The following is a 14312-nucleotide window of genomic DNA, read 5'->3' as shown; positions in this document are numbered from 1 at the left end:
TAATTACGAGCGCGCGGAATGCGCCGGGCTTATCGCCGGGGCGGCGGCGGCGGCACTTCGCGATTCGACTTCGACGCGACGACGACGATAAAGGGCAAGCGTTGAAGAAGGCGCTGAATAAGAAGAGGACTCGCGTGCCATGTCCCGCTGTGCGGAGAGGCAAATAAGTCTGGATCGACTGACGTTAGCATAACTAGGCGACCGGGTTCGCGGGGGGAGGGGGCGACAAAAACGGCCGTCCGTCCCTCGCGAAGAAGCGGACGCACCGTCGTCCGTTCGATCGGCGGATCCTTGATCACAGCCGCGCTTTTATTCATGCACCGCGATATTCCGCGGGAGTCTTAACGCAGACTCTCCGGCGGTTGCTCCTCGTCGCCTCCGTCTCTATCCTACCGAGCACTACCGTTTTCATCTTCGTATGCGTGCGGCGTGCGTCTTCCTTATCGCGCGTGTGTGCGCGACAGCGGCCGGAGAAACGTGCAGAAAAAGGTAGACGATGCGGGCGAGGAGATCGCAGAGGATTGGGGGGGGGGGAGAGGAGGAGGATGAAGAGGAAACGGAGCACGCGAAGACGCAGGGAGGAGTGAGCGATGACAAAAAGGAGAAGCGGCCCGATATGGGCGAGAGCTCGTCGTCACTGGGACGGTTAGGGAGCGCTCCTTATTTATTATTTAATTATAGATTTATTGCCCGGTCGGGCGATCGGTGACGCGCACGGAGACACCTGACAGCGGATCTGCCGGTGGATAACGGCGGAGCCGGAGAGATATAACGAGAGAGGGAGAGAGACGGAGCATGTCCGCGCTCCAATTTGTCTCCGGGGCATAACAGTCGCGCGTGCACGGCCGGGTATTTCGCGTATGAAACTTTTATAAACGGCGATACGTACAAGACAGGCCTCCGATCTGCGAGCCGGCGGCATGAATCAGAGCCGCGCTGATGTACAAGATCGACTGTAAAGGGCATGCGGCGGTAAGTCCCGGCGAGCGACAATGTATAAACTCCGCGCTGTGCCGTCGTGTGTTCGATAACCGAGCGAGTGATTTTTTCGCGAGTGTTTCCCCACGAAGTTTCTTGCGACGCGACGTAGCCGACGCGTGTAGGTCTCAATGTCCGACCGCGAGTCGGCCGTTTCTCCTTCCATCCAGGTATCCGGTTATCGCGTCCGCGCGACGCGAAGGAAGAGAGATCTCCGATTTCTTGCGCGAGAGTTCAACCGGACAATTTGCAAACGCGTACGAATTAGATTGTGAGAATGTCTCGTCGTGGAAAATCGACGTCGTGACGAAGTTGCGAGAAGAGTTTTGCGCGATTATTATCAGGGATAAGGGCTAATTTCGGGGTGTAACACCGGGATTATCAGGTACAGGTATGCCGGTTGACAGACCGGTGGTAGACTCAGGTCATGTCGGTTCGCAGAACGACCTGACTCTAATTTCTCTCGCGTGGTACAGCGACGGAGAGGATAAAGATTGGCGTAAAATCCAGAGTGATTTGAAAAGTGGCTTGAAACTCGCAGTAAAATAGTATTTGTCCGATAGTTACCGCTGATCGTTTAAAATTTACAAGAAGGTAGCTCGGGAAGAACTTCAGTAGATGGAAAAATCAACTGACGCTAATGCATCACCAAGTACAGGTTTGCAAACAGAAACTGCCGCTTCAGCTTCACCTACTGTCCACGCAGTAGACAAAGTTCATATTTCGACAAAGTTCATGCTCGACCAAGTTCGGTTATATTTTATAGCCGAGAAAGATGGATACGTCGATTTTCCATTTTCCTATGTCATTCCATACCTATACTCCGTACCTTTTGGTGCTTTTTCTCTTTCACATCGCTTCGCCGATCGACGTAAACGTTTTTTTCTTATTGTTTACATATTATATACCCAGCATATCGAACCGATCTTAGTGCTACTCGTGCACTGATAATTTCGCCAGCACACACGAATGCATTTTTCATCTCGAATAGCGAACTTGTAGCAACGACTGCAGAAGTTAGTCGTGCTAATTCAGCCGCTCATTCCTCCGAGTGCGGAATTGCGGAACTCGTCATATTTGAATATTCCTTCGACGCGACCCCCCGCTTCGCCAGGCAAGGCGCTTCTTCGCCGATGAGAATTCCGATACGCAAAGCCGGCCGGCATCGCGCTCGGGAGAAAGCACGGACCAAATTGCATGACGATAAGGAGAGGCAAGGACACGAGCGAGTAGACGACGAGAGAATGCGCTCTTCTCTCTCCCTCGCGGCGGAGAATCGCCAGAACGAACGGCGAAAGAAGGCGTGAGAGAGACGAAGAACTCGGCCGACCCGGTGACGGTGTGCGCGAGGCGCGCGCGCGCCTCCCTATTCCATAGTTTGCAACAGTTAGTTGTTTCTTGTCCGAGATGTTCGCGACACGTTTTAGTGTCCTTAGATGGCAGCGCGCGGACCCTCACAGGTCGGACCGGTCAACGCAAAAATCTTGCATTGATTGATCGGGCCCATTGGCGAACCGGGGAGGGGCGGGCGGCGTGAGCGAGTCGCGGGAAAAAGAAGGACGGGAAAGGCACGGCAGAGCCAGAAGAAAGGCCCGACGAGAGGGGTGGTTTCGTGGCGGCCGCGTCGCCGGTAAGAATCGGGGGATAAAGAGACGAGCCCGTGTTGACGTTACTCGTGGCGTATATGGAGCGAAAAACTGCCGAGCCGGCGAATCCCCAGCTAGCGCCTTGCGGCTTTTTAATGTGTTCATAATGCGGCCGCGTTTTTGGGACCTCCCCCCGTCCCCCACTTCCCGGACCACCTTCGAACCATTCGCTTCTTTCGATTCCTTTTGCGCGTCTCTCTCTTTCTCTCTCGGGCCCCTTTGCGCGTCCCCCTGCGACATTCGGTCTGCGCTTCTTCGAGACGGAAGCTGCTCTGTCCGGGCTGGCCTTTTTGCCGCGCATCGGCCGGTGTGACGTAAAATATGTCTCTGTTGCGTCGACCGGGCCTCGAAAGTTCTCTCCTGAGCTTTTTAGCCCGGCCCTAAGAGACCGGGTGTCCGCGTGGAATGTCGATGGCCCGTCATCGTCGTCTGTCGCTGCGCCGCTCGGATGGGGCTATTACGTCTGGCCCTGAGAATACGCGTTTTTCGCGGATCGATTCAAGGGAGCCTGGTTCTGCGATCGCAACGCCTACGCGAGAGAATGAGTACGGCTCGGGGCCACCGGTCGTACACGCGCATCATTTGATCGAAAATGGGTGTGTTAATATTTCGCGCAAATACGCGACGCGTTGGTCGTTACATAATTGACCAGGTGGAAAAATGAATTATGGAGTCGACCACGGTCTGTTGACAATTCGCAGCGGCGCATGCGTCACGTTTAAGTAGCCGAAGGACCGCTGAGGTTAATTTGAATGCCGAGTCGGGAAAAATCGTATACTTATGCCGGTCATTCATGGTCAGACCTGGCATTTGAGGCCTTCTTAAATTCAACTTCAGACACTGTGCGGCTCATTTTATTGGCTGCGAAGCATCTGAAGATGAATTTAACCCGGGAATAGTCACCTGGGATCATTTAGACTCCGAATAAAAGTCGCTATTATTATTAACAAAACGTGGCATATTATCAATTGATGTATGATTTACTGTTATTTAGGGACACTATAAATATAAATTTTTCGAAAAAATTTTTCGAAAAAAAAATGAGAGGAAACCGAAAAGATATTTAAGAAACCGAATAACCACATCAAATGTTCGTGATCGTTTATATGGAAAAAAAATCAAGTGACTATTCCTGGATTAAGGAGGCCTCATATATAAGATCCGATTATGAACACCGATATTAGTCTCGGAATGTATACTTCTCACTTACCATTGGAATAGAGCAGATGCAAACTGTACTGGATGCCGTTATTCGTCTTTTGGCCCTCGGATTCCTGCAAGAAGAGGGACACAGTCAGATTACGTGCATTTCCGATCGTGACGAGAAATAATGGGACATGAATTACGCCAATTAACAGCGGATTGTTTACGCCTTTTTATCTGCAAATTTTATCTGCAGACCGGCTCGGCTTCGAAGCCAACAGCTCGCGCGTTGCAGCTCTATCGCGTACGCGAGCGGTTTTGCGTTCTTCGCGCGCTCCGTTCTATTTTAATTAAGTGCACCGTGACGCAACGCCTGTGCGCGCGCGCGCGCGCCCGCTCGCCTGGCCTGCTCCACCTCACGCTAATTATTAATTTCTTGATGCGCCGGTAAGAGCCATGCCATTACGTATGGCGTGCGATGCATAATTATCATCCTGCCCCGTTGACGAGTCATGCGTGCATCGTGCCATATGCCGCGACCGCGGTAATGCATTTTCAACTACCTACCCCCCGGAACATCATGGTCGGTACACCCACGACCGGCGTGCGCTACGCGGCCACGACTTTTAGTCGTGCTCACGACCTTTCGACTCGAGGATAAACGCCGGCGGTGCCGATCGATTTCACGTCGAGTTAACGTAATTATACGCGCGTAGACGCGTTGGAAAACTCCGACTCGCCGTTCCCCTGCACGTGAACGGCGCCGCGCGATTATCTGGAATTCTTCCGGCCGAGCGGTTCCGGTTAATTTGTCGTTAGTTTCTCAAGATAGCTCGTAGACGTTGATCTACTTTTTACGGGAATTTTTTTCAAATTTTATCGATATATTAATGCAAACACGGTCTACGCACGTGCAAAATTAAAAAAAGATTGATCATATTCGAAGCTAACATAACGTATAACAAGTGCGACTTTCGATATCACGTTTTTAATTCTAGCGACTGTTCTTACCGCTGCAATGAAAAACGAGAAGACGATAAGGGATACTTGTAGAAATAATATAAAAAAAGTTACAAGGCTGTTGACCATCAAGTTTTCTAGAAATTCATATGTAAAGTACTGATAGACGTTTAACTTTAATATTTTATCGCAAGAGAGAGAGAAGGAGAGAGAGGCTTAGATTTGTTTTATTTTAATATTTTCTGTTACACACACGAGCGGTCTCGTTCCTTTTGATCCGCCGAGGGTATCCCGAGCGCTACTGTCTCATTTTGACGTGCACGAGTTCCAGCGAAGATATCGGGATTACGACTTATCAGCTTAAGCACGAGAATAGCCGACACGGATAAGAAAACCGCATAAATCCATCGCGAGATTTCTCTGCGAACGAACGAACGGTACGAAGCGATCATTTTTCTAACGAAGCCGGCGGTTCTCTCCGGCCGGTTGGCGCGCTCGCTTCATCGGATAATCGGTCCTACTTCGGTCTCGATCGGACGAACGTCTTTCTCCCCTTTTTTCCATTGCGCGCTCCGAGAACGCACGCATTAAGCTCTTTCCTGTCGTCGGCGTTCGTCGCAGCCATTAATCTCTAAATTCGTCCGGCGCACGAAGGACGTTAATCAGATATACACGCGGATAGGTCGAACCACTCTCTCTTCCTCCGCTGACTGCTTTTTAATTAAACACGAACAAAAAGCGGACGAAACGAGGAGACGCTAGGTATTTACCTAGAGCGTTCATTTCCGGGGGCGTACGAGCGTCGTCGAGTAGCCGGCTCGTGTCTATGGTTTAGTGACTCAATTTACCTCTTCTTACATTGTCTCGCCTGTGATAAGCGGTTGTGTTGTATCTCCGACGCAGATATCAAGTGCCGGTTTTTTTTTTCACGCCTTTTGCATTATACGATAAATCTTAAAATTGTCGAGGAAATATGTGAAAGATGTTATCGAGATTTATGAGAGGATTAACTCTGAGTGTTAATAGTAAAATGAAAATTAGAAACAATCTTTGGGAAAACGTCGGGGGTTACCAAATAGAATCTGTTTATGCTTCTCTCTCTCTTAGAATCGTGTTTTCGAAACGTTACATTTCTAACCAGAACCTGCGTACACGGTAAAACATCTTTTTTGTTAAATTTAACATATGTTAAATCAACACACGGATATGTTAGAAACATAACACAAAAATGTGAACAAGGACTGCTTTTGGCACAAGTACAAAATGTTCTTTATTGTATAGATTTCCTAACCAGAATCCATAATTAATTTGGCCAATGGGACTGGATCCCAATTAGTTTGCAGAAAATTTTTTATACAAGTTACAGTCACATTTCCCGTTCAGTCCTCGATGTATTTTATATTTTAATCATTTGATTGGTATTAATATATGCTGTTCACACACACGCATTCTTCTTGCAAATTTTTTCTCCGTTGTTAAATAATTATCGAGGCACGTGACAGAGACTCGACACATATATTTACTATAGGTAACTATAGTGAAATACACAATCCCGATTAAGATCGGCAATAGAGCGGGGAAGGAGGAGATGCGTGGACCGAGGTAGAAACGGTACTCGGCACGAGGTTGATGCATGTCCGCGGTGCATGACCCTAATTAATAGGGAGGCCACGCGATGCAACTGTCCCGACAACGTGAATTATGCACGTATTATAAGGTCCGGATGGGCGGGGAGAGAGGAGCGGAGACCAACCGGAACGTTATGGATTCACGAAAAGGTGGTGCGACGGGCTTCGAAAAGGAGAGCGCCGAGAGGGACTCTCGACTAATATTCATCGCGATGCGAATAATTAATCGGGTGCTTGTACGTTGTGAAACTTCATATAATTTCGCGAAGTTTCGCGAATCCGGGTGTCGGGCAGCGTTGAATGCAAGATTTACGGCCGCGTTCGCAGTAGGCACCTCAAATATCCACACCGCGTCGTCAAATCGACCGCGAGAACGCTGTTGTTCGGTGAGAAGCGCGCACATAAGTTTCCAGTTTCCTGAACTTACATCTTTTTCATCGAGTCGAGATTTCGATGCTAGTTTGACGTTCTTAAGGACAATTTGCGCTCTTTTCATTCTACAGATTTAATTCTAAAGCTACCTTGACCTAAACCAATTTAACGGTAAAACAGCGAAAACAGAGATTTTAGACACTAGGATCAAAGCGGGAGTAACTGTATCACGAGAATTGAAATTCAACCTATTTTGCCGTCTCTCAGCTCCTGGTGTGTTATAGAAAATGCAAAGTTTGACACAGGGCGAACATTTCGACCGGGAGAATCGCGTACGACGGGGAATTTCGTCCTTTCCGCGAACAGCGATACGGATCGGCCCGATGAGAGAATTCCAGGGCAAACGCGTGTAACTTTCGAAGGCGCGCGAGGTCTCGACGCCGCGTTCTTAAAGCCGCGCGCGATCACGCGTCCCGCGATCCGAGCGACGCGCGGCCCCCCGCTGTCGAATTAGAGCCGACGATTTATGGTGGATAGATTTATTAGCGGGTATAGCCTCGTTAGCCCGGGGCGCTGGAAGCGAAAGCGAAAGACACGGAGGGAGATAGAGGGACTTCCGACAGAGCGTCGTCGATATATCTGCGGGGTTCGCCGCAGAATTCCAGAGGTTACGGTCGGGATTACGTTTCGATAATTTATACGCGCGTGGACCTTGGCTCGTCCGCGTGCCGTGCATCTGGATTTCCGCCGGTTATTCGGCGTGTACCGTGTGTGTGTGTATGGGTGTTACGTGGCCCACCCGCGCTCACATACCGTCGTTACGTTTGTTCGTACGTCTGATCGATCGATCCTCGACGTAGCGCCGTAAAGCGCGTATACTGCGTTCTTCTGCACGCACACACATACACACATACCGGCGGTGTGTATTACCTGTGCAAATCCGCGCCCGGTCGTTTGTCCCGCGCGCGCGCGCGGGTATCTCTCAACGTAACGATTTCTCTTGCGCAAGAATGGACGGTGCGTCGCGCGCGCGCGCCAGTTAACTTCTCCTTAAACAGCTGTACTAATTGACCAATAGAAAGTGGAGCTCTAACGATGAACGCTGAACGCGCTGACAATCGCGTCCCGTTTCAGGGCGTTCTTTCGGGGTCGTCGCGATCGTTCGCCGCGATAATTCTCCACGGAGCGGAACTCGAATTCGCGCAGCTGTCGACTCGGTTTTGCCTCGAGTACGATGAGGCATTGTGTCGACATCGTCCTCGTCGGCGTTTCGCTGACCAATCGAAACGCGAAATGAAATTATAGCCCAAGTAGGAGATAACTACGAGTTACTAGTTCAGTAAGCGACTTTTAGTGAATAGTATACTGGTTTGATATACTGGTGGAATACTGGCGACAGCAATTGGTCAAAACTCGGAAGACAGTATTGCAAAGGTTCAGACACAGTGAAAGGATAGAGAACATAGAATTAAATATACACTGAAGAGAGGATGTGGCAACAATTATCGAACATTTAGTTAAATTAATTTTAAATTATTTGTAATGGTAAATTATTTAGTTGCACGCTATACCACTGTACTGTTTATGGTAAACTGGTGCCGTGTAGCTGGATAATTTTGTTACTCCAACCAAATCATCCAATTGAAACTATTTATAATTGTTAACAAATCCTTTTTTCAATATAGGGAATTAGGAACAAGTAATTATATTTCGACATGTGGACAACCATGCTTCAACTTGCAGTAAAGGAATAGCAGACTAGAACTAAGAACTAAGAACACTGTCGGAACTCTAATCTATACTCTCATTATATTTTATATCGAGTATATCGTCGGGCATTGTTCTGTGTGACAAAATAATAATAATAACAACAATGTCAATATACTGAACTGGTATCTTGCCGGTTTCCAGTACCGGCTGAATGTATATACGATTCCTACGTGGGAACTGTCACCGAATCCCCGAGCTGAATCAATTCGCGACGTCACGCGCGTCATTCCCGACGCTGCTCACGATTTATTGCCACCTCGACTCGAGTGCATTGCTAGTTTACAGACAAGAGAGAGAGAGAAAAAAAAAGAAAGAACGCTCGTTCGGACACAATCTCCGATCAGTGTTGTCCTTACTACTTCGGAGGGTCCTTCGCCACTGTGAGTGATAACCACGGTCGTAGTGTGTCCGGAACGACGCGAAAGCTTAACGTGGAAAAGCAGCCGTGGAGCTCGCGGAGCGTACGTGGAGCGAGCAAACGTATCCTCTCTCTCGCATATCGCTCGATGAAACACAAACGGGTGACAGAATTTATCATATGTACTGCTAAATAATTAGTTGCGGACTGTATCGCCAGCAATTACGCTAATTTCTCGGAGAGGCCGACGTTTCGCGCGCGCGCGAGTGGCCGGCCAACAAACGCCCGACGGAGCGGTAATCTTCGATCGAAGGTACGTCGCGAGCACGGCCGGAGAGAGCCGGTCGAAGGGCGCTTTTCTCTCTCTCTCTTTCTCTCTCTCTCTCTCTTTTTATTATTCCTAGGTCATTCGCTTCGCGTGACCATCCCCGTGATCCTGCATCGCGCTCACATCGGCGTCCATTTCTCACCGGCGGCCGATGGATTTTCGCCTGTCCGGCTAATTGTCGGAAAAGAGGCGCCGGATATGGATTCCACGGACTATCGATACGCTTTACGCGTGCATATACGCACACACACGAGCACGCAGACGCGCGCGTAGGCGTTGCTGTTTAATATTTGACGCCGACGGCCCCGATGGAAACGGCAATTATCGAGATAAGCGCGCGCGCACGATATTCCCCGGCGTCATAAAGGGCCTCCTCTCCTTTTTTCCATCCGGCCTCACGGGAGCGCGCTTCGCGGTTAGCGGTGAAGCATTGAAATTCCGAACTTATCATCCGCTATCGTCGCTCATTTCCACCGGTGCTCACAAACTCGCCGTCGACTCGTTCCGCTGCGCGATCCTTTATCGTCCTTCGCCCGCCCGCGCGCGTCTCTCTCCGGGAGAAAAATGTTTCGACGCGACCGGGTTTCTCAAGCTTTTCCGTGGGAGGGGGNTTTCCGGGGGGGGGGGGGGGGGGAGAACCGCGAATCATATCTCGCGCGATCACGATTTAAGTAAGGACAGTAACTCGCGCGCCGCAGTTATCCGCGGGTGGAAGTTTTAAGGACGGCGCGAAGCGCCCCTCGTGGACGAGGGTAATAGCAGAAACCATTACCTGATCTTTCTCGACGAAGCCCATGAACGACGTCCTCTCAATCTCGATCGGTTGGCCGTGTCGATCGTAAAGGGCGATTACGAAATGGAAAAAATTGCTCTTCCTCAGATTACTCGGCGGTTGCTTCTCGAAATGCGCCCGGCCCACGCCGACCCTGTAATCAATCAAACGCGACGTTTTAGAAATCGCCCTACCGTAAACCGTGTGTTCCTTATGTGTAAACCTCGTAAGCAAATTTATCTTATCTATCTCTGTAATAAGTGTGGCGATATTTTGACGCTACCTTGACACTCTTAAGGATAATTTGCGCATACTTTGAGATGAAGGGGAGAGAGACTAGTGAAAATATACTTTGACGATACTGACGTTTATTAATTTCTCCCTTCAATGCTTAATTCTGCAAATTCCATTTTAATACTATTTAAGAATAACTCTTTTTGCGCTGACAATGGCGAAAACGGAAATGCAAGACGTTGTCAGGTTAAAAGTAAGAGCAAATTATATCATTAGAATTGAAATTGAGCCTATTTTCCTATTTTAGTTCTTGTTGTGTTGTAGAATTAAAGGTTTAGCGTAGAGCCAAAATTTCGAACTTGGGATCGCGCCCCGACCGACGGTGAAGCGCTTTAAATTGAACGGAATCGATATTGGGCACAGTAAAAAATTTCGTGTTATGGGCGGTCCATTCGAATTTTTATGTTACTTTAACAAGATGAATATGTTAATTTAATATATATATATATGTTAATTCAATACAATTTTTAACATATTTCCAATATATGTTAAAATAACACAAGAATTTAGGTGAACCGTTTTTAACAGAAAATTTTTTACAGTGCATGATTGATTCACGATTTGCTTGCGGTCATTTCTCTCCTTTTTCTTTCTACATACATACAGACATTGCTGTTTAGAATTCGGCTGTTTTTTTCATTTACACATCACATATATTTTTTATCAACTCGTATGTATTTATTATTACGAGGATGACAAGCATTTAAATTACGCAAGCGCGAATAGTACTCGGCATTTCGGCAGTTTTTGAAGCGAAGTGTAACATTAAGCGGTATTCTCTATCGCGAGGTCAAAGAGGTGTATCAGTCTCGTCCTTGAGTGCAATAAGAATGCCCAAACCGGTAGAGAGGAAAGACAAACGAGGTCGACCGTGGGGAAGCGCGCAGGTGGCCTCGACGCCTTAAAATCCCATTAAGGTCTCATGTGCCGAGATTAGGCGCTGGACTCCAATGCCATCTTTGAGTAATGGCACAGAAAGTCCCCTTTTCGAGTACGTTGTGTCGTGCGACACCAGACTCCGGTCTGATCTCGTAAAACTCGGAGTTTCTCATCGACCATTATTCCGTCGTTACTCGTCCGCGTCGCGGCATCAGCCATGATCGCGCGTTAATTTATTAACATCACGATTTTATATCACTCTCATATATATTCATCGTCATTTTCTCCGTTTCATTCATTACTTATCTTGATGCTAGTCACTAAAACATATAGTACTAGCGAATTGGGAATATTATTTATGGCCAGGATTTATCTTTCACGACCCATATTCAAACAATTGTATCCTCTTCGTAAAAGACGCTAGATTTCATATCGCTAGGGCATATGTCTAACTGCCAATTTGTTCTTCGATTCTGTAGATATTTTTATGGTAATTTGATAATATTTAAACATTCTTTATCGCGTGCGATTTCATGAGCGCTTTTGGATTTTAATTATATTATCATCATTACTTGTATACTAATATATATTTGCGTGTCTCTTTCTTTTAATTTAACTGATCCTTTTAACTCATTCTTTTGATTTAAAAGAAAATTTTTTCTGTTTGTCTACGACAACTTCGCTTAATGATATGTACTAAAGTGTGCTTCCCATTAATGAGAATAATAATAATAATAATTAATAATAATAATAATAATTATTATTATTATTATTAACGAATTCTTCTCCTTCTCCGACAGCGACGCAGCGCGATAAATAGAAGCTCCTTGTCGAACTTGACTTAATCTCAGAGGAGAATCGCCGTCGATTCGAACGCAGTAGTATGCGCGGCGTATCGAGGAATTTTTTTTTAACATTCCCATACGGCGTATATCGCGCTCGGCGGTTAAAAATCACCGCCGAGAAATCGCATTATCGGCGGCGGCCAGTACGATCGGGCCGTCGCGGCGAAACGATAAAACTATCGCACGACTGCACAGAGAGAGCTTGCGCGCGCGGGCGGGCGCGCGCGAGCACGGCCATCAGGGCGGACCCTCGGAGCGGAAAACTGAATCGACTGGACCGAAAATGAATAGCGGCAGTTTTGCAGCACATTTGCGAAATAAATGATGGTATCGGCGGTGCGTTTGTCACGCCAGGTGGTGGGACGCCGAGCCGCCGGCAGGTAGAGGACGGGAGGGCAGGGGTGCGCGGACGACGAGGGATCGGTTGCAAGGGGTTGCAACGCGGGATTTCGGGAGCGCGCGGGGGAGGATCGCGGAGGGTACGAGAGAGAGGGAGGACACACGCTTTCGGGGAGGAAGGGGAGTGATGTACTGCCCGTGTCGATAATTATCGGTGGCTGATTAACCGGCCGCCGGTTCGCGCCCCATAACTCTCGACGTCCGATTATTTTGCCCCGTTTGCCATGCACCAATTCCTATATAACGTGTAGGCACGTCCCGCCGCACCGTTATATTATCACCCGCGTCGGCTCTCCACCACCACGCCTTTTCCGACTATCGAGGATTGTGGAAAACCGCGCATACGCGGCCCGCGCTTCGTATCGCTAATATGACAATAGTGCGTATGCGGTCACGCCGGTGTACACGCACGGTGTGCGTGGGCAAATCGCGTGCCAAATTGCTCCACGAAGGAATGACTGGAGGAAAAGCACCTAAACCGACATACCGTTTCGTTTTTAGCCTTGAAGGCTTTGTTGAAGGTGTAAAGTTAAAATTTATGCGCACGGATGCAAATCAGGAACTCTTCTCTACTAAAATACATGATAATCTTGTGAGAATTATTACATGTTTCTTTGTAAATAACTATTTTTTAGGATGTTTGAGAAACGCTTCTAGAAACTCGACTCCAAAACTGATGTACCTATATTATTTCTTTATATGAAATTACTAACAAAAAATAAAAAATAAAATGAAAACACGGAAATTGCACTATTTTATAGATTTGTTATACATATATATACATATTTTTACATGTTATCTTTAATCTTGGCACAAGATGCAAAGTGGTTTGTAAAGTTCGAAATTCGCGTTATAAAGTAGCATTGTCAAATACATTGTTTACCGCTGATTTGTTATTTTGATTTTCTCAAGATGAAAGCCCAACAAAATTTCAATACGACGAAAAATTAAGCGACGCTAATAACACGACCGTACGCGTTTGCAGGCAGAAACTGCCACTTCAGCTTCAACTACTGCACACAGTAGACGAAGTTCATGTACTGTCTTGCAGAATTTAGTACTTTACAGTCGAGAAATATAGGTGTCGGTTTATTGTACTTATCTATGTCAGTTTTCTTGGTGCTTTTCTTCTATCAAGGCAAAATTCAGACCTGACGCTTTATCGCGCCGTTACAATTTTTCTATTTATCGTTAAATGAGTTCATGCCTCTCGCATGTATTCTAATCTTCCTTTTGATCGTCGCATGTTTTTACATCTTATCAATATTATCAATGTTCATACGAAGCTTCCTGCCACGTCGACTAATTTTTTAATTCATTCCTCGATGTATCGCGCTGCGATGATCGCGTTATCATTACTCTTAATGGAAACTGACCCAGGAAATTAATAGGTAAACTTGGCGGGAGGGAACAGCGCGTTCGCGTTCACAATTCGCCGTAATCCCGCACGGTAAAACATTTTGTGTTAAAAAAAAGCTGAAATTTTTACTTCACTTCGGCGTGCGGAATATACTATTAAAGAAGTACACACAAATACAATAATTAAATTAGTAATTCAATTAATATATTTACCTTGCTAAAATTAATTTCACTGCTTTTATTTCATTCTCTTTTTGCATATTACCACATTGCGTACGGGTGACGATATATCTCGTTTTCCGGTCTCTTCGACTTAATCGATGGCTTAAGGAATTAAAAATAGATTTTCTTGTTACGTTACCAGGGTAACGAAGTCTCGCGCATTCTCGAAACAAATGGTTAGCGAATAAATGTGTGTATAATTGTCGTGTTGGGCGAGTAGAGTGCCGTACGCAATGTGTTACTTTTCAACCTGTTTATCTTGTTAAAGTAACGCGCAAAAACTTGTGCGCACCGTTTGTAATACAAATTCTTTCACTGTGTAATTATGTCGCGGCGAAGAGGGATACGGAGGGAGGGGG

The 14312-nt window shown here is 47.0% G+C and overlaps 1 protein-coding gene across 1 annotated transcript in view; it reads right to left on the bottom strand.

Annotated features, from left to right (window-relative positions):
- The window catches only part of LOC106750264 (transcription factor collier), a 102559-nt gene that overhangs the window by 83588 nt on the left and 4659 nt on the right, over nucleotides 1-14312 (bottom strand). Inside the window, exons 2-3 of the mRNA XM_014630470.1 lie at nucleotides 9956-10109; nucleotides 3835-3898 (exon numbers count right to left, since the gene is read on the bottom strand). Coding sequence (XP_014485956.1) covers nucleotides 3835-3898; nucleotides 9956-10109 — 218 coding nt within the window. The remainder of the gene's footprint in view (nucleotides 1-3834; nucleotides 3899-9955; nucleotides 10110-14312) is intronic.

Source organism: Dinoponera quadriceps, unplaced genomic scaffold (assembly GCF_001313825.1).
Source record: "Dinoponera quadriceps isolate SergipeBrazil2010 unplaced genomic scaffold, ASM131382v1 scaffold3676, whole genome shotgun sequence".
Taxonomy (NCBI): Eukaryota; Metazoa; Arthropoda; class Insecta; order Hymenoptera; family Formicidae; genus Dinoponera; species Dinoponera quadriceps.
The sequence above is the reverse complement of the archived record's forward strand: the minus strand, read 5'-3'. Positions and strand labels throughout refer to the sequence as shown.